The sequence below is a fragment of the Camelina sativa genome, chromosome 1 (genome assembly GCF_030686135.1).
Source record: "Camelina sativa cultivar CO46 ecotype springtype chromosome 1, ASM3068613v1".
Lineage (NCBI taxonomy): Eukaryota > Viridiplantae > Streptophyta > Magnoliopsida > Brassicales > Brassicaceae > Camelina > Camelina sativa.
The window spans coordinates 24766490-24786509 of record NC_141880.1 but is presented as its reverse complement, the minus strand read 5'-3'; the positions used below and the strand labels follow the sequence as shown (position 1 = coordinate 24786509).

Sequence of the window (20020 nt, the reverse complement as noted above, 5' to 3'; positions counted from 1 at the left end):
TTAATAAATTTGAGTGTTGCATTGACGGAATAGGGATATCAACTATGATTTTTGCGCTCACAAGTATGAGGATCTTCAACTACTCTCTCCTTGTAGCTGCCCTTATCAACATGTGCACATATATACAGTTGACTCAACGGTTCATACTCCTCCATGTCTATATAGGACAGCTGAAATACTCACCAAATCACACATGTTGTAATCCCAACATAAGAGATGACCATATTGATCCCTTATGTTTCCAAAATACAACATGGTTTCATTCTCACAGACAAACTTAGGAGGTAGTGGTAAAGTAGGCCAAAAGAAGTAAAATTTCCCTTTAGAATCTACAAGCTTTGGAGCGTTGTTTAAGTTTCTTTTTTTCTCCATTAGACTAAATCTTTCTTCACCTAGGATTTTTTTCTGCAAGAGCTCTAGGGACATAGTGTTGTTTAGGATCTAACAAAACTTGTAGTCCGCCGTCATCATCCCCCAAATCGAAAGCTTCATTATCATCTGAAAATTCTGGATCATCCAGTTGTGTCTGTGTTGGTGTTGGTACATGGATAATTGTTGGTGTTGGTAACAGAATTTTGTCTACGGTTCCGATTCCTTGACGGTCATGGCCTCTTCGGCATACCAGTGGCTTGGTGGTTAAAGCCCTTATCTTCCCAAGATGATGGTGTAATATGGTTTCTTTGGTCAACTATTATGATATCAACACAACCTAGAACAAATAAAAAAAACAAAGATTATTGTAATCAATATTTTGTCATTTAGATTATCAAGTATACTTCAGTTTTTTGTGAAAACTTTTACTAGAATGGAATAGCGCTCTAGGATTTGTTAGTCAACATCATTACCTAATGGCGCCACAATGAACTGGTTTTGCTCTGTTGGATTGATCTGGGGAAAAATAATAAGCATTAAGCTTTAGTCACATGTGAGTGAAATGCACATAGGATGTAATAGCATAATGAAAAACAAATGAGCAGCAAAGACGACTTTGTAAACCTCAAAAAGCATTTTGTCGAGATCATCTTGCAGTTCATCATGACAAGGATCAACCAAAATCTTGACCTGCAAAGATCATCCAGAATGATTTGACATCGCAAGACAAGAAATATGTCTAGCGATCGAGTTGCATCATTCTTATAGGAATGAAAATTGAGAAAAACGATGGAGGAATCCTTTTATCTCAAATATGCTATGCTAAGAAGCTGCTAAAAAATCAACAGATTGATTGATGCATATAGGATATGATGTAATGATAGAGTGAAAAGCACTGGATGAGCATAGAAGATTCTTAGTTAACCTCTGAACGCATTTTGTTGAGATGAGTCCTCGTAAGATCAATTAATTGTCGAGATTCATATATAATTATGAGCACTATGAAATTAAGAAGGTGGAGAACATGAAATTTTATTAATTTATAGAGGTTTTAATGTATCGATAAATTAATAATTATTAATTGATAGATAAATTAATATTTTATTAATTTATGAAGAGATTTTTTTATTTTCATAATTTTAAAAATTTTCTATTACAACATAAAATACTTTTGTTATCATTTACATTTTTAAAGAATTTTCTTAATTTATTATATTGGCTATCTTAATATGATAAATTTTAATTGTTTACTAAATTATCAAGGTAAAAATGATAAATATTAAAAGTTTAGAGTTTAGAAGAAATTGTTACCATTATCCTTTATGGTAATGATGAAGTCGAAGAAGATAATGCGGTACTTTTAGAACCATTACTAAATAATCAATTATCACATCTAGACTCTACACAATTTTTGGACTGAAAAGACAATAATGAAAAAGATTAGAGATGGGTTCCAATTAGATAACAAATTCAAGAATAGGCAAACAACAATAGAGTTATAAATTTTGGATCAACATTTAGGTTATTTGATTATTAATTTATAATATTGATGAGATCATATTTTTACATAGAATTTCCAAAAAAATATTATTTTATTATTTTATTAAAATGTGTCATTTTTTACATGGATCCCAAAATTAGACCGGAAAAATTTATTAATTTAATATTAATTTATAGAGGTTATACCAGCTAAACAGAATAGTTCTCGTTGGTCGTTTTCTTGGAAGAAGTAGAAGAAGACGAATGACTGTGTTTCTGTGAAGAATTATGGCTTGACGAAGACGATGACTCGGTAAAGAAGACCACAGCTTCATCTGTATCGACTAACGCTTGAATTGATCGTGGAAAAGGCGGCACATTCACTTCCAAGACACCTTCAAGAATCTGAACAACTTGGCTCATCGCAGGCCTATGACTCTCTTCGTCTTGTATGCACCAACAGGCCACTCTACAAGCTCTCGTGAGCTCCTCTATATCCACGACATCATGACCCTCTAGTCTAGGGTCAAGTAGCGACCTGATGTCTCCATCTTTGGTAAGTATAGTCGCTGCCCAACTCGGAAAGAATCTCACATTCTCGTTCTCTGATTGCTCCGTGTTTCTTCTCCCGGAAACAAGCTCGAATAGCATCATCCCGTAGCTGTAAACATCGGCTTTAGCTGTTATCGCAACCCCCGAGATCCATTCTGGTGCAAGATAGCCTCTTGTGCCTCTCATTGTCGTCAAAACTCTACTAAAATCTCGTCCCACTAGTTTAGCCAAACCGAAGTCAGCAACTTTGGGACAAAACTGTGAATCTAACAAAATGTTTTCTGGTTTTATATCGCAGTGAATGATACAGTCTCTACATTCATCGTGTAGATAAGCTAACCCTCTAGCTGTCCCTAACGCGATTTGGAACCGTAGTTTCCACCCGAGGACGATCTTTTCTTCAACTTGTTGATTAAAGAAGAGATGAGAATCCAAAGAACCGTTAGGCATGTAATCATAAACAAGCAGTTTCTTGTTTCCTTCGGAGCAAAACCCACGAAGCCTCACTAGATTAACGTGTTGGATCGTTCCTATTGTCACTACTTCCGTCCTAAACTGCTTCTCCCCTTGGCTAATACTCTCAAGCCTCTTCACAGCTACGTCACTAGAATCCGGTAAAGCACCTTTGAACACCGAACCAAAACCTCCTCCTCCTAACTTGTCTGAGAAATTCTTGGTCGCATTCTGTAGTTCTCTATAGCTAAACGCAGCCAATGTACCATCACCCTTCTCTCCTCTCATTCTCTTCCTTCTACGGTACCTTAAGACTAAGATTACCACCAACAGAACCAGGACTACTACTCCTAACGCGCCAATAACCGCGCCAAATATAATCGCTTTGTTACTCTTACTGGAAGAACCATTAGGAATATCAGAAGGAGCCAGCCTAAGATAAAACGTATTCCCCTGATCACTGTTATCTTCTTCGAGTTGCTGAAGATTGAAGACATCTTTAGCCCAAATCAAGCATTGGTTCGAGCCTTCATCATGTGCATAAGCCTTACAAGAACAATCCCTTTGGCAAGTAGAGGCACAAATACTAAGACTTGTTTGCGTCAATACCTTTGAATGATTAGCTACTTTCATATTTCGAATGGGAAAAAACTGGTTGACGTCTCCAGGAGAGCATTGTAACGCAGTATTTCTAACGCAGCCTGCAGAGTAATCCTCCAAGTCCCAATCTTTCTGAGACTGGCGCCTAAACCCTTGAGGGCATCGGCAAAAAGGCTCAGCCTTCTCGGTGCAAATCCCAAAGGAGCCACAATATTTGTAGACCTGACATTGTTGCCGAGGCTGAGACCAGAACAAGTTCCATTCTTTGTTTGCGTCTAACCAAGAGAACTGTTTGATCTGTCCAGACACGTCCATGACGAAACGGGACACGTTCATGTGGTTGTAGATGGAGTAAGTGAAGTATGATTCCGTGGAGTTGGAGACAAAGCTGAAGTTGTAGATGTAATTGAGTCTCATTTCGGGGACCCAATCAAAGATCCTGCTCTGAGGGTTCCAAGGACCACTTGACCAGTACTCATTCGTACCGTTCCAAAGGATTTTGTAAGCATTGGACTCGTCTAGCTCGAGAGAGAACAAACCTGGTGATGGATCTTCAGAACTCTTCCACGAGGTGAGTCGTTGGCTCTTTCCGGTTCGTTTGTCCAACCGGATCTTCACTCCTGGGAGCCACGTGTTACCCGGGTGATCGAAGCTTTCCCACAACACGTTGGCTGATGAGACGTTGCCTCCGCTTCTGAGAACAAGATTGCCGTTGTCGAGCAAAACCGCTTCGAGGGGAGAAACAGAGGAAGAGGTGGAGTTGAGACCCGTGGACCAAACCGGAGTCTGGCTATTACCGTCGAGTAGGATCAAGTTTCCGTCGGAGATTTTGAGAACAGATGAGTTCTTGTCGGAGACTGGTTTGTCTCGATTGGCTACCCAAAGGATGGTTTGAGAGAGTTGCTTATACCACATACCTATGTAGAAGTTTGACGAAGCACCTGGTTTAAAAAAACCCATTTCGAAAGTTCCACCGGAGGAGATAATCGTCTGGTCGCCGGAGAGATTAAAGTTGCCGGAGATTGTGTCGACGGCGGAAGAGCCATGGATGAAGAAGCAGAGGAAGAAGAAAGAAGAGAGGGTCAAGAAGAACGAAACCATGAAGAAAAAAAAAGCTTAGAGGAAAGAGAGAGAGAGATGGAGAGAGAGCATATGATTTATGAAGAGAGTCTCTCTGCTTTTTAGAAAGCTAGACAAATATATTTAAAGACTCCGTGAAGGTTTGGTTTGTCAATGGCGAATTAGAATGATCAAAACAGAAGAGATATATGTGGTGTCGTTTGTGTGGTTGGTTGGTTTGTTTATTGGGGAAAAGTCAAACAAGTTACAAAATACATAATGTGATTCTTCTCTTGACCTCGTCAAAAACTCTATTAAACATTAGTAAATTTTTGCCGTCTTTTGGACGTTGCGTTGTGTTGTGAATAAATACGTAGTTTTGCATTCAAGCAAACACGAACCACCCAAAATCGCACTATGATTGAAAAGTCTCTGACGTCTTGACTAGTTTCTTGCCTGATAGATGATAATGATTATACTTATACAATCGGAAATAAGTAACCGAAAAAACATTTGTATAGGTCCAAACCTACCAACTTGATTAGTAGTGATCAAAATTTTTGGATCAGTGGTTTTGAAAGAGACAGACACCTTCAATGTGGATCAAAATTTGATTTGCTCTCATAATTCGAAATCATAATTCTAAGAAAAACTTGATGGTCTATACAGAAAACGAACATGACCTTCGAGTGACTAGGACAAAATACCTTTTAAACTGCATAGAAATGTTAAGTTATCATTCCAATGAAATGATTCTCAAGAATAACCAAAAAACAAGTATATTTGTTCTGCGAGATAAAAAACAAAACTACATAATAGAGTTTTTTTTTTTTTAAACCCTTGATTACCTAAAATTATATTTGACAAAAAGAATCTGAAAATACGAATTATGAAAAAGTAACTCTATGCTTCTCTATCTATATAAATAAGTGTCAAAAGGGTTTTAGATAATTAAGGATTCATAAGCTAAACTCGCTCCTAGTACCGTCAGATTATGTACTAATCCCTTAATCTAACGGTCCTAAACCCAGTCTCACACGAAGTCTTGTAGACACTAAATCATCAGATTACTCTCCCCACCGAGAGTAGCAAACAAAGAGAGAAGCAAATTATAAAACCTCCGATCTCCGTCGCCGGCGATATCGGAAAACACGTTGATGTTTTAGTATCATTGAACCGTATACCCCCATAAGTACAATCTCTGCGTAAGAGGAGAGTGAAATTAGGTTTTTTGCTCACGTAAGGCATCTCTATTGGACGATTTTAAAACCCTATTTCGCCGTCGCCGTCGCCGTCGACTCTGTCACTGGTTCGTTTGCTCAATCTTGATCTTCTCTTTGATGAATGAACGCTTGGTTGCTCAATTTATAATCATCTCTTCTAGATATATACGTGGTCGCGGATTCAGTGGTTTGCAACTTTGTTTGATCACTATGCTTTAGTTCTAATTTGGGGTTTTAACCTTTCTCTGTATAAACTTGTGTAGTAAGACAAGAAGAAGAAGAATTGATGGAGTCTGATCCTTGTGCCAAGAACAAGGGTTTATTGACGCAAGAGCAGGGGATGATAGAAACTGGTGGTGAAGGCAATGGTAGAGATGATCTACAGGAACAAGGTTTGGCGGTGAATCAGAGAGAGGTTAAAGGAGTTGAAGCAAGTCATGCTATTAAGTGTGCAATACCACTGTGAAGAGAAAGATGGATCAACATAAAGAGGCAATGTTGGGAAAGAAACGCAATAGGCAGACCATGTTTCTTAATCTTGAAGATGTTAAGCAAGCAAGTACTATTTCGACACCAACTCCTAGGAGACAGAACTTTCCACTGCCTGTAGTTACACGTTCCCTTGAAGCCAATCCATCTGCTGACCATGGAGGAGAAACTCAAAGCCATGGAGATCAGAAATCGGTTTATTTTGCTTCTAATGGCGGTATACATCCAGAATCTGATGAACACAAGTTTGAAAGTAATGGTGAATCAAATTCGAGTTTACTTGGTAAACCTGGGAGGCTCAACGGGGATGATGGACCTTCTACTGAAGGGATGGGAACATCTGTGTCAAGACAGGCTTCTTGGAAGCAGCCTAAGAGCGGTCATTCATCTAGTAGAAAAGTCTCTTACAGCCAAAGATCTTTCACGAAGCCAGCCACAACTAGTACCCAATATCAGGATACATCAGTGGAGCGTCTTATACGAGAGGTGACCAACGAAAATTTCTGGCGTCATCCTGGTATGTTAAAATATTACATTGCTACCTATGGAACGTGTTCGTAAATATGTCTTACTTCCCTACAAGTAATTGAATTTTGATTTATGGTAGAAACTTTTATGCGAGTAAAATTTACTACTTCTGAAGCCATTTCCCTATTGCTCTTAAAAATGTACTGCTTCTGAAATCATGACTGGAGAATCAAACAAGCCAAAAGATATGGAATCTGGAACAAAACTATCGTACTGTAAAAGTAGATTGAAGAATTCTAGTGACTTAAGTGATCTGACTTGTTCTTGTTTTATTTCGTGCTTCTCTCTAGTGAGAAAGATCTCATATAGATTTTGATAGAAGTTTTAATTATTTTGTGGCAGATACATCCCTATCTATTTCCACCATTGATATTGTTGCCTTCATATTAAGGCACTGAACTTAAAGTCTAGCTTTGTAACTAGACCTGGTTCTTGGTCGATGGAAATTGTTTATCAGGCTGGCACTTTGGTCGAAACTATATTGGGATAAAAATTCTCCTCAGCTGAGAAGATGCTATATCTAAAAGTTGAATGGTATATTAGTGAGAAGTGAATACTGAATACTAGTTCGCTTTTTGATTTATATGTCTTCCATCTTTTTCTAGACTTTATAGTGGAGATGTTTGCTGGTTTCTTCCAAACATAATTTTTCAGCTCATTGTGTATTCGTTCGCGCATTTGAATATGTTGCTTAATTTTTCTTGTCTATTAGAGGTTACCGAACTCCGAAGTGTACCTGAGCGGTTTGAATCTATGGAGGAGTATGTCAGAGTCTTTGAACCCTTACTTTTTGAGGAATGCCGGGCACAACTTTACAGTACATGGGAAGAACTGGCTGAGGCAAATGCATATGTGAAAGTTCGAATAAAATCCATCGAAAGAAGAGAGAGAGGTAACTTTCCCTAGATCATGTTCACTTGTGTAAGCATGCATAATGAGCCACTTTTTTTCATTATTAGACATATTGGACTTTGTTTCTTCTCCTTGTTTCAGAAAGTTTTAATAAAAGCACACAAATTATCTAGAAAATAATTTTTCCCTTAATTCCCTATCTTATAACAACAGTGTTTGCGCTTAATTTTTCTTGTTTATTAACTTCTCTAGTAGGTTTGAGTTGTGGAGACTGCTCTCTTATATGTTGGATTTCTTTGGATTGACAACCTTATTCATATCCTTTTATGTCTTCCTGTCTGGGAAACACTGTCAAGCATCTGTTAAATTACTTGACTGCTAGTCTTTGTTTATGTGTTCAGGGTGGTATGATGTAATACTTGTCTCTTTAAACGGCTGTAAATGGGCTTTCAAGGAGGGAGATGTTGCAATTCTTTCAACTCCACTTTCTGAATCAGGTATGTTTGGATATGTTGATGTCTGATTGTTTCTGTATTGCTAGCTTCTGTGCATTTTGTATCATATTTCTTTTCTTTATGCTAAGCTGAAGACCATGAGGATGCTGGACGTCTAGCTGGTACAGTTAGGAGACATATACCAGTTGATACCCGTGATCCTCTTGGAGCTACTCTTCATTTCTATGTTGGAGATTCTAGTGGGACTGGCTGGTAGGTACATATGTTCTATGTTTATTCTGTTGATACTCTATCTGAGTATCTATCCTTCTATTTTTCATGAACTATCAGAGAGTGAAAGAATATTAATACAGTCTATCATCTCTTTCCATGTATATGCATGGAAATTTTATTTTTACAGCAAGATTGATGATAGTCATATTTTACGGAAGCTTAAACCTAAGGATATCAGGCATCTAACAGTGCTTGGTTCACTTGCAACCACACAGAGGGAATATGTTGCACTTCATGCGTTTTCTCGACTTAACCCACAGGTTATTGTTTGTTTTATTCTCAAACAGATCTCCTATAGATGCTTTAAAATATGCTGATGTTGATGAAGCTTAAAATATATGTTAGATGCAAAATGCCATTCTCAATCCTAGGCCGGAGCAGTTTCCTAGTTATGAGGAACAAACCCCTGGAATGCCTGATTGTTTCACTACTAGCTTTGCAGACCATTTACATAGAAGCTTTAATGCTCCGCAGCTCGCTGCAATCCACTGGGCGGGCATGCATACTGCAGCTGGTACTAGTAGTGGGGGAAAAAAGGAAGAACTATGGCCATTTACTCTTGTTCAGGGCCCTCCAGGAACAGGCAAGACACACACTGTTTGGGGAATGTTGAATGTCATCCATTTGGTTCAGTATCAACACTATTACACTTCGTTGCTGAAGAAATTAGCACCTATGACCTACAATCAAGCAAACGAGTGCAGTTCAGATAATATTTTGTCAGGCTCTATTGATGAAGTCCTACAAAACATGGACCAGAATCTGTTCCGCACTCTGCCCAAACTCTGTGCTAAACCGAGGATGCTCGTTTGTGCTCCTTCGAATGCTGCAACTGATGAACTTCTTTCACGTGTCCTTGACCGTGGTTTCATTGATGGGGAGATGAGGGTATATCGCCCTGATGTTGCTCGAGTTGGTGTTGATTCTCAATCGCGAGCTGCCCAAGCAGTTTCTGTGGAGCGAAGAAGTGATCAGCTATTAGCTATATCTCGTGACGAGATTCTACGACACATGCATAACCTTAGACTACAAGAAACTCATATTTCTCGAGATATAGCTGGGCTTAAAAGGGAACTTAATGCTGCAGCCTTTGCCACACGTTCTCAGGGATCTGTGGGAGTTGACCCTGAAGTTCTTATTTCAAGAGACCAAAAAAGAGATGCTTTGTTACAGCACCTTGCTGCTGTGGTTGAAGCCAGAGATAAAGTTCTTGTTGAAATGTCTCGCCTTCTTATTGTGGAGGGAAAGTTTCGTGCTGGTATAAATTTTAATCTTGAAGAAGCTCGAGCTAGTCTTGAGGCAAGTTTTGCAAACGAGGCTGAAATAGTTTTTACCACCGTATCAAGCAGTGGTCGTAAATTGTTTTCTCGTCTTACTCATGGTTTTGATATGGTTGTCATTGACGAAGCTGCCCAAGCTAGTGAGGTTGGAGTTCTTCCTCCTCTTGCTCTTGGTGCTGCGCGATGTGTACTTGTCGGTGATCCTCAGCAGCTACCTGCAACAGTGATTAGCAAGGCTGCTGGAACTCTTTTATATAGTAGAAGTCTCTTTGAAAGGTTTCAGCTAGCAGGTTGTCCGACTTTGTTGTTAAATGTTCAATACAGAATGCATCCCCAAATTCGAGATTTTCCTTCAAGGTACTTCTACCAAGGACGCCTCAAAGACAGTGAAAGTATATCCAGTGCTCCTGATGAGATTTACTATAAAGATCCTATTCTTAAGCCTTATCTTTTCTTCAATATCAGCCATGGACGAGAGTCCCATAGAGGTGGATCTTTATCTTACGAGAATGTTGATGAGGCTCGATTCTGTGTTGGGGTGTACATGCATCTTCAGAAAAATCTAAAGTTGTTGAATGCGGGTAAAGTATCTGTGGGGGTAATAACCCCGTACAAACTGCAGCTGAAATGCCTGAAGCATGAGTTTGGCAATGCTTTGGGACAAGATGAACTGAAAGAGATTTATATTAATACAGTAGACGCGTTTCAGGGTCAAGAACGTGATGTCATAATCATGTCGTGTGTGCGTGCTTCGGGTCACGGGGTTGGCTTTGTTTCAGATATCCGGCGGATGAACGTTGCTCTTACCCGTGCGAGAAAAGCTCTGTGGGTATGGTTTCTCTCTCTCTCTCTCTGCAAGCACAAAATTTATTTGATAAATATGTTATGTTTTTTTTTTAATGACTATAGTCTTGAATAGGTGATGGGAAATGCCTCTGCTCTGATGAAGTCTGAGGACTGGGGAGCGTTGATCACTGACGCGAGAGCCAGGAACTGTTTTATGGAAATGGACTCTCTTCCGCAGGATTTTCCAATTCCTCAAGCACCTAGTTATAATCCCAAGGCAACTAGTGAAAGAGATTTCAGATCAGGTGGACCAAGAATCGAATCTTTTGATATGCAAACTGAATCCAGGTCAGGGGCAGCACCACCAGAAAATGATGAGAAGTTGAAGACATCGACATTTGCAAAAAGTGATCATTTTCAAAGGGACAAATCATTGGATGATGATTTTGATATGTCTGGGGATAAGTATAGGAATTCCAGGCAGCATGGGAATCAGAGGAAGCAAAATTTTGGACAGGCTTTGGCGAGAAGAGACTAGTTATCCTCAAATTACATTTGATCTGATATCTGGAGGAGGTAGACATGAAGTCTGCTACAGGGTAACAATATTACGTCGAAGCTGCACCCTTCAGACGTCCAGATCGTAGGCCTTCACAGTGAATTTACGTTGAAGCTGCATTTGTGTCTCAATAACTATGGAACTTGTTGATAATTACCCTCGGTTTGAAGACTCTATCAAGAGGGTTTTGGATTTTGATTGTGGCCTGGGTCAGCAGAACTACAAAAGATTGTAGCTATGAGTTTTGGTTTAATGGTAGCTTAGCTTCTCTCAACCAGTTTTTTTTTTGTCATGAAGGAGAAGAAGATGATGATTAGGAAATGTAGTGGAGAGAGCATAGATGAACAGATCATATACCCACACAGGGCACTATTGTAGCATCATGTATATATTATCCCACTATCTTTTAGTATTTCCATCTCCTTTATTATAAAACACAGTTCCTTTGTTTTTTATGTGTTATCATCGATCAATGAAGAATCATATTCTTGTAACATCATTTTCTCCTTCACTTTCACAGATGGCTACTTGGAAAACAAAAGGAAAGACTTATGAATGGTAACACTCACTTTACTATGAGATCTGTTTCAACTGCTTGTTTTTTTGTTTTTTTTTTTAAGACTCTTAAGATCAAAATTTAAATCCGTTTTGCAACATTATCTGCATCTTCAAGAAGAGAGAGTATAGAACTTTAGGATTTGACATAAATAAGGGACACAAGACCGGCATTGTCTTAATAAATATACAGTTGCTTAATCTATACTACTGCATTTGCTGGAACAAATATATATATATATATATGGTTGTTTTATTTCGCCATTAATGGAATGCAAGACGAAAAGTTATGTGAAAAGTTGGATGCGTGAGTTTAAGCTATTCAATCATAGTCTCCGTCAAACACTCACATGGTGATGGTGATGGTGGTGGTGGTGGCGGTGATGATGGTGGCCGTGGCCGCAAAACTCCTTTGCATAACTCCTGCAACAGTTTTTACTACTGTGACGCATCTCTCTTTCCCTACATATTGATGCGCAAGCCTCTGGAGTCTTCACTTTGCAACAGGTCTCTACCTTGATGGGTCTGTTTGAGCTCTCCCAACGCTCAACCTTCTTCACTTGCAAGTCAGATAACACCAGATCAATAGGACTTGTGCAACAGCTTTGACTAGAGACTTTCTCTATCTCTCGCTCGCTGCAACAGTTTTGGCTAGATACTTTCATTGTTCCACAGCCTCCAGATTGAGCACTCTCCTCATTGACCAAATTAGAAGACTCTTCTTGTGTCAAACCAGTTCCGCAACAATGTGATTTGCAATCACCACCACCTTCAGTTTCCAAGCCTGCAACCACCAAGCTAACAGGCTTCTCATGACAGATACTTGTCACTTCTTCTTTGTCCACACAACATCCCGAGGAACAATCCGTGCTTTCTGTCTCTTCCTCTGAAGCCAGAGTGATTTCCCCGGTATGTTTTTCATCGCTGCAGCAACCTGATTTGCAGTGACCTTCATTCTTTAGCTCCATATCACATTTCTCCTCCACTTCCCCTTCTGCGCTGCCACAACAAACCAACTTGGTTTCACAACATACACCGCTTTCCCTGTCCAAACCTTCCTCATTTACCAACACAACATGCTTCTTTTCATGGAAGCTTTGTGTCACTTCTTCTTTGTCCACACAACATGCCGAGGAGCAATCCTGATTGGCTGTATCATCCTCAGAACCCAGGTTAATTTCTCCAGTTTGTTTTTCATCAATGCAGCATCCAGACTTGCAATGTGCTTCAATATTTATCTCCATATCAGATTGTTCTCCCACTTCCCCTTCTGTCTTACCACAACAAACCAGCTTGAGATCACAACTTACACCACTTTCCATGTCCAGAGCTGCCTTCTCATGGCAGGTTTGTTTCTCTGTCGCCTTGTTCTCGCAACATCCTGAGCTACAATCCACAATTGTAACTTCAGCAGTTTGATTTTCACCATCGCAAAAGCCAGACTTGCAGTTTACATTATCTTTAATCATCACTCTCTTCTCCAGGTAAGATGTGTCCTCACTTGAAAGCAACAAACTTGTTTCCTTAACCTTCTCGTTTTTGTCACAACAGCTTGTTTTGCAGGTTTCACCATCCTTTGTCTTCAACTCTATTTCCAAAACAGTTAATTCCTTACCAAGAATCTCCTTCGGCACAATTTCCTCATATTGCTTCTTCTTCTCGCAACGGCCAGACCTGCAGTCTCCAGCACTCTCCATTTCCTGTTTGGGCTTCTCACAACAGCTCTTTGCCACTACTTCCTTACCCTTCTCATTTTTGTTAGCACAACAACCTGAACCACCTTTCATTTTCAGGTCATGTTTGACATGAGTAGTCGACTTCTTGCATGAACTCAATGAAGCTATATCTCCCTCTGGTTTCCTAGTTTTCTCACCGCAACAGCCATCTCTCACAACCTTTACATTGTCTTGCTTCTTATCACCACAACAACCAGAGTGAAAGTGATCAGAACTGGTTGTATGACTTGGTCTCATCATCACCTTCTCTTGAGCTTTCTTGTCACCACAACATCCTGAGTTGCATTCACCATTCCCGCTCTTTGTCAACAAGCCTGCTTCTAAATCTACAACATCATCATCGCCTTCAAGCTTCCTACCATTCAACATAGATGTAGAAGCCCTGTAACACTTTTTGTTCCCAATCTTTTTCTTCTCTCGCAGCAACAACATACTATTGAAAATCACAAGCAGACAAGTCCCTACATCAACCAGTACCGCTGCCCAAATCAAAGGATGACCAGCAAAGGCGAAAGCCAGTATTCCTGCTTTGAAAGTAATGGAAAGAAACACGTTTTGAACAACTTTGCGCCGAGCTCTTCTCGCTAGCTTTATCGCTTGTGGTATCCTCCTTATGTCATTAGACATCAGAATAATATGACCAGTCTGAGTCGCTAGTGCAGAGCCAGAAATCCCCATGGAGATACCAATATCAGCAGTAGCTAAAGCAGGTGCATCATTCACACCGTCCCCTACCATTGCGGTTGGTCCTTCTTTCTTAAACTCTTGTATGATTTTGGATTTATCTTCAGGAAGAAGTTCTCCATGTACAACATCCAAAACATTCCCTAGCTGTTTCATAAAAACATTTCAAGGCTTTAAATAACCTCTTGGATTAAGAGAGTAATAAAATTCTGTCTCACCTGTTCCTGAGCATGCATCGCCGAGGCTTGACTATCTCCCGTTAGCATTGCGGTTTTGATTCCCATAAATTTCAGTTCTGTCATTGCTTGAGATACACCGGATCTACAAGCATCAGAAAGACTGAAAACTCCAGCTAGTCTTTCACCTACATAAACATATCCGACAGTCTTCCCACCTTTGGTATCAACTTCAATCTCTGGAACTGTCAAAGAAAGAACAGTTAAGTGATTATACTATAGAATATACAAAACATCATTCCATTGAGTTTGTGTAGCCAATGTACCTGTTGAACAACCAGCTCGAGAAGCAATCCTTTTGTTCCCAATGTAGATATCGTTGCCATCAATCTTTCCGTAGATACCTTCACCTGGAAAGTTCTGGTAGTCCTCAACCTCTTCTGGCTTAGGCTCAACAGAAACAGATTTCGCATGGTCCACGATTGTTGCAGCCATTGGATGACTTGATTTGCTTTCAACACTTGATACCCTAAAACATTTTATAACAAGAAATTTCTCAGTCACAAGCTATCTCACCAAACTGGTTTTGGTCAGAACACAAGTTTTCTTGTTTTTTTTTTTACCAGTAAAGCAAGCTGCGTAGGGTTATATCTCTAGAGAGTGACTTGAAATCTATGACGATGAACTCTCCTCTGGTAATAGTCCCAGTTTTGTCGAAAGCAGCGATCTTGATCTTTGAGAGAGTGTCAAGATAATCAGCACTTTTGATCAGAAGCCCTGAAGTAGCCGCTTTAGTAAGTGCACAGAAGGTAGCAACTGGTGTAGAGAGTATAAGCCCACAGGGACAAGCACTGACTAACACAACTAGTGCTAAGTGAAACCAATGGGTGAGGTTGTGAACCTTCATTATAATAGGGACAATTGCAAAGCCAGCTGATATTATGATGATTGCTGAAACATAACAAGAAACACAGAGGTCTTAATATACGCGAATTAAGAACATAAAAAAAAACAAGTTATGGTTATGTTTTTGCTTACCAGGAGTATAGTACTGAGAGCATTTGTCTATTAGTCTCTGAGATTTGGTTTTACTACTCTGAGCTTCTTCTACTAGCTTAGCCATCTTTGCAACCACGCAATCACCAGCTAAAGAAGTTGTTTTCACCGTTACATACCCTGCAAAGTCACATGGATAAAGATCAAAAGACGGAAAGAGACAAAGCTTGAAGTTGTTTTAGAGAGGTTTACATTTACATACCATTTAGATTGATGGTTCCAGCCCAAACCATAGAATCTCTCTGTTTAGGCACAGGAAATGCTTCACCCGTTAAGGTTTTCTCGTCTACTTCACAGTTTCCATCCACCACAATTCCATCAATTGGTATAGTCTCACCGGCTTTAACTGCTACAACTGTGCTAACCTTAACCTCATCTACTTCAACCTCTTCTCCAGTCTCGGCTATTATTGCCTTCTGAGGTGCTAGGCTCATTAAAGACTGCATTACCGAACTCGCCTGAAATTTTACACTTGCCATAATCAGTACTTACATTTGCAACTTCATATCATTATAAAGATAGCAAGAAATTTCAAAATTATTAGTTAACAAACCTTGTAGCTAGCTCTTGTTTCGAGCCAGTCAGCTATGGTGAATAAGAACACAACTGCTGCAGCCTCCATGAAATCTTGCATTGCAAGTGTTGCAATCACTGTGTTGATGAAATTGGACTATTATCAGTTAAAACCTATAACAATCATAACCTCTCAGAGTACAATATTTGTTTTGATAAAATCAAAGAAAGATTCAAGTAACTATATACATTTTCCAAACGAAATAAAATATTCACAAAAGTAAATTCACAGTTAATATGATTTTCTTGCTAATCAGGTTTCCTAAACGGAAATTACAAATAAATTTGACTCAGTTCCATAATCAGCCAATGACGCAGGGTAAGTCTAGTTTAAAAATACAGTTCCAAGTTTCTGAAATAATTTCTTCACTTTTGAGATTTGATGATCTATATTCAATTATTTTATACACTTTTGTTCTTTTCTCTGTTTGAAGCCTTAAAGATGCTTTTTCCATTTTGAGTTGTAGAAAAGCCAATCAAAACCTACTAAAGGTGTTTCCTTCTGTAGCACGTAACTGCAATAAATCTAAAAATGATTATAAAATTGTAAAATATATCTAAAAATGATTATTTCGAGACTTTCTAAAAACTTCGAAAACTAGTCTGGATATTTAGTTTGAAAATTTCTGTAGTTTGGAAAAGGAAAAAAAGAAAAGAAATCTTAATATAATTATTTTGTATTTTTCTTGGGTGTTACATAGAAAATATATATATTTTTAATAAAACATAATTTTCTCTAGTCTTTAATTTTTGTTTCTCTAAGATAAGTAATTCATACAATTTCTGCATCGTCAAAGAGAGAATCCGAGGAAAATTATCCTCATAGAAAATTTTGATTTTAAAATATTTTTGTTCCTATAATTTTTTTCCTAATCTAGAAATGAACTAAATTGAATGGTTTTGTAAACAGAAAAGAGAAAGGCGTCTTCTTCTTTTTTCCATATTTTGAGTGTACCTTTTTGTTATTGCGATATCTTCCACACCAACAACTTTCAAGTCTTTTCACATGTTCATTTTCCCTATATCCTAATAATATCCAAAGAACATTTTTGGTGTTTTCCTTTATCAAAGTTACATTACATGCAGCATATATATAAACCGGTTTTAATGTTCCAGTAACTTATATAACTCAAAGAAACTCTTGTATATACAACAAAATATTCAAACTTAAATTCTTATCTTTTATGTAGGACTTCTATAAGAAAAATTGAACATTATATATACTAGTATATGTTTTGGTGTTTATAAATATCAAGAAAAAATAAAGGAAACTTAAAAAAAAGGTTTCGTGGAGTGTTGGGTTCGCAGGGAAAGCAGTTTTCAAAGCTTTTATAAAGTACCATAAAAGGGCTAAATACAGAATAAAAGACTCGATCACAAGTTTTAAGAAATTATATATATTAGTAGTTTTAAATTTACCACAATTTGCTAAGTTTTCGTTCTTAACAACTAATACTATAAGGTTGTTACATCGATCACGGATAACCATAAACAAAAAAATCATTATATAACACATCACTCTTAAGTCACGGAATAAATATAAATATATATAGAGAAATGTAATAAGAAGTGGTATAAGACAACAAAAAAGAAAGGAAAAAAGTGGTATTACCGGTTATAATGACCAAAATGTTGATGTCGATCCTAAGCCTTTTAATGGAAGCAAAGGCTTTGGCAAGAATCGGATAAATCCCGGCGGCGACTGCTGCGACGGCGATCCAACGTAAAGGCGAGTAGACGAATTTTATGAAGGAGAGAAGGAGAAGTAAGCCGGAAACCACCGCGAAGGGGCTTGGCCATTTGTTCTTGAAGTTTGTTTCTCCGTTTACTCTCACGTTTGCTTCTAACCTAGCTTGGTTCAGTGCCTTAGCTACAACACAAATTTTCTCAGAATTAAATCATTAATTAACAAATGTGGAAGAATACTTAAAAAAAAAAACTAAGTGAGGGAAAAAGACAAATAATTAGCCTATTTTAAAAATTAAAATTTAAATACCTAAACCATAACTTGAAAGTAGTGTATTTTTCTTGGTTCTGAGAATAGTACTTTTATTTGATTATTTTAACTTTAATGTCTGTTATGGAATATGTTGTTTTGTAAAATTATAAAATATAGTTACGTAACGAGTATGAACCACTTCCTATTAAATATTCGTATCAAAAGATTTGGTAAGTATCTCGACAGGCTTTTTCTAACAACTTTTTTCCTATACAAGGTTTTGGAAATTAGATCTACCTATATATGATGTCAATTAGATATATTGCTCACACACGTATCATGCGTTATACATATGCATAATGCATGTATTAGGTGAGTTATAATATTCCAAAAAACATTATGGTAAAAGGTAGTATTAGAATAAGCAAAATTTAAATCATGTACATATTATTAAAAAAAAAACATGTATCGTTTATAAACTTTATATCATTGCCGTTATTATGCCAAAGTTGCGTTTATGTAGAGATGTTATCATTTTCAATTTGTAAGATTTCTAGATACCGTTTGACTTATTCACAATCATTAGTTATACAAGCTGAACGAGTTTCATGGAAAGAATACAAAAAATTTAGTAACGGTTTATCCTATTTTGTTGTTAGAACAAAAAAAAACTATTAATTATAAAATTTACATTTAGCTTCAACCGAGAAACAAAAATTAAGAAAACAGCCATTTTACCCCACTTAAAGCAGAACACAGAAATCAAAGTAAAGCCATTAGAAAAGGGTAGTTTGGTTAAAGAAAGATTAGTGGTAGAACATTTACACTTTTTAATTGAAGTGACTTGTTGGATCACATATTTTGACAATCTAGTGATCAAAAATGGCGTTTGCGTATGAAACCATGACGTGAAACTATTACGTGAAATCCACTGATTAAAGAGATTTAAATTAAACAACAAATGAAGTGAGATTTTCGTATGAAAAACGAATTAATTATTTGATAGTTTAATTATTATTTTTTGGCTGGGGAAAATAAAAATTAAAATAATTTTTAAGACTAATGATATTACCAATTTGGAAGGGGGAGATGAGGAGGCTGTCGTGAACAACGATCACGGTTCGCGACGGAACGATGACGGAAAAATCTTTAACGCCATCAAGAGACTTGAGAATGTTTTCGATAATAGGAACCTCTGATGTACAACAGATTCCAAGAACGTCGAAGTAACTCTTTTGCAACTTCTTCACTTTCTTTTTCTCTTCTTCTTTGTTTTGTGACGACGCCATTTTCTGTTTTAAAAGTTGATCAAAACAACTAAATCATTATTGATTTATACATAGGCTTTAACTATGGCTTTACTTTACTACTGTTTTTGAGGAGGAAAAAAAGAAGAAAGCAAAAAACTTTTTTGAAGTGTTGGCTTAAATGTCAATTAGAAGATTTTGTTCATTTCTTTTTTAAAAGGATGAAACTTTGGATATGGGTTTTTGTGGTTTCTTCTTGAAAATGCTTACTTATTAGAACAAAAATACAAAAATAATTAAAGATCAGGCCAACTAATTTTCACTATCTCGTTTTTTTTTTATAAAAAAGTTTCAACTACGAGGACGAAGACGAATCAACTTTTGCCTATTCTCTTTTGGAATCCAAGAATTGCAAGAGAAGAAGAGCGTTTTGTTTTAGATCACTTCTCATGAAATATATGTGAATCAAGAAGTAGAAAATTACCAGAGATCAGAGATAAGATTACAAGCTAGTATAGTAGCAAAGAGGAGAAGCTGAGAAGAAAGGCCGGACTGGTTTGGTTTGGATCGGTTGGAACAGATTAGGTTTAAGCATAAAAGGTTGGGAGAGGGAGTGAGAGAAGTGTTAGAAGAACCTTGAGAAGAAGATTTGAGGTGAAGAGGTCTAGAAAATGGTAATTGCTTATATAGGCAGACAACTAAGAATGTTAGATGAAAGATGATTGGTTGGTTTCTTTATCATTTTTTCGAAACTATCAAATATATTTATGGATAATGAATTCTATTTAATTGTTTTCCAGGGGTAAGAATTTCAAGACTTATAATTTGTTCTTTTTTTTCTATCAGGTAAATTAAGAGTGTTCCAAAATCCATGCTTTGTTTTTCCAAAATTACCACGAAATTTTTATGATTATCAAAAATGCCACAATGTTATTGGCAAAGGCTAAGAGGGTACCAAGTGATACAAGAATCATTACTAAAAAATTTAAACCTTTCTTAAACCTAAATTTATTATATACTACTATCTATATTATTATTTTTGAAGTACATTTTGGTTTATGCCCTTTTGATTTTACTTATTTTTTTTTTTTACA

The 20020-nt window shown here is 37.4% G+C and overlaps 2 protein-coding genes and 1 pseudogene across 4 annotated transcripts; 1 reads left to right on the top strand and 2 right to left on the bottom strand.

The window, feature by feature from the left end:
* Positions 1 to 1945: 1945 nt before the first annotated feature.
* LOC104701131 (G-type lectin S-receptor-like serine/threonine-protein kinase At2g19130) lies at positions 1946 to 4726 on the bottom strand. The gene has a single exon (XM_010416775.3). The coding sequence runs from the start codon at positions 4555 to 4557 to the stop codon at positions 2062 to 2064; it is 2496 nt and encodes an 831-aa protein (XP_010415077.2). The 5' UTR covers positions 4558 to 4726; the 3' UTR covers positions 1946 to 2061.
* Positions 4727 to 5683: 957 nt separating this feature from the next.
* Positions 5684 to 11454, top strand: LOC104710629 (putative helicase MAGATAMA 3; annotated as a pseudogene). Its single transcript, XR_015563863.1, has 8 exons — positions 5684 to 5824; positions 6002 to 6744; positions 7468 to 7647; positions 8009 to 8104; positions 8191 to 8314; positions 8463 to 8595; positions 8681 to 10444; positions 10535 to 11454. The product of XR_015563863.1 is annotated as a putative helicase MAGATAMA 3 (transcript).
* A 188-nt stretch (positions 11455 to 11642) lies between these two features.
* Positions 11643 to 19717, bottom strand: LOC104747756 (putative cadmium/zinc-transporting ATPase HMA4). 2 transcript variants are annotated; one of them, XM_087461690.1, is made up of 10 exons: positions 19411 to 19717; positions 18752 to 18971; positions 17353 to 17610; positions 15721 to 15818; positions 15370 to 15625; positions 15150 to 15287; positions 14735 to 15062; positions 14438 to 14640; positions 14154 to 14356; positions 11643 to 14082 (listed from the first exon to the last, which is right to left on the bottom strand). In XM_087461690.1, exons 2-10 carry the CDS (start codon positions 18966 to 18968, stop codon positions 11854 to 11856), a joined length of 3930 nt encoding a protein of 1309 aa, XP_087317816.1. In that variant the 5' UTR covers positions 18969 to 18971; positions 19411 to 19717; the 3' UTR covers positions 11643 to 11853. The 2 variants fall into 2 exon arrangements, with proteins under 2 accessions (XP_087317816.1, XP_087317819.1); XM_087461693.1 differs by lacking the exons at positions 18752 to 18971; positions 19411 to 19717 and having other exon boundaries at positions 15721 to 15854; positions 17353 to 17490.
* Between the last annotated feature and the right edge of the window lie 303 nt (positions 19718 to 20020).

Excerpts from the sequence above, each read along its gene's own strand:
- LOC104701131 (XM_010416775.3), bottom strand. The coding sequence starts at position 4,557 with ATGGTTTCGTTCTTCTTGACCCTCTCTTCTTTCTTCTTCCTCTGCTTC.
- LOC104747756 (XM_087461690.1), bottom strand. The coding sequence starts at position 18,968 with ATGGCGTCGTCACAAAACAAAGAAGAAGAGAAAAAGAAAGTGAAGAAG. Across the intron at positions 15,288-15,369 it reads TGGAACCATCAATCTAAATG|GGTATGTAACGGTGAAAACA; the intron begins GTATGTAAATGT and ends GTGACTTTGCAG. Across the intron at positions 15,063-15,149 it reads CTCTCAGTACTATACTCCTG|CAATCATCATAATATCAGCT; the intron begins GTAAGCAAAAAC and ends GTTATGTTTCAG.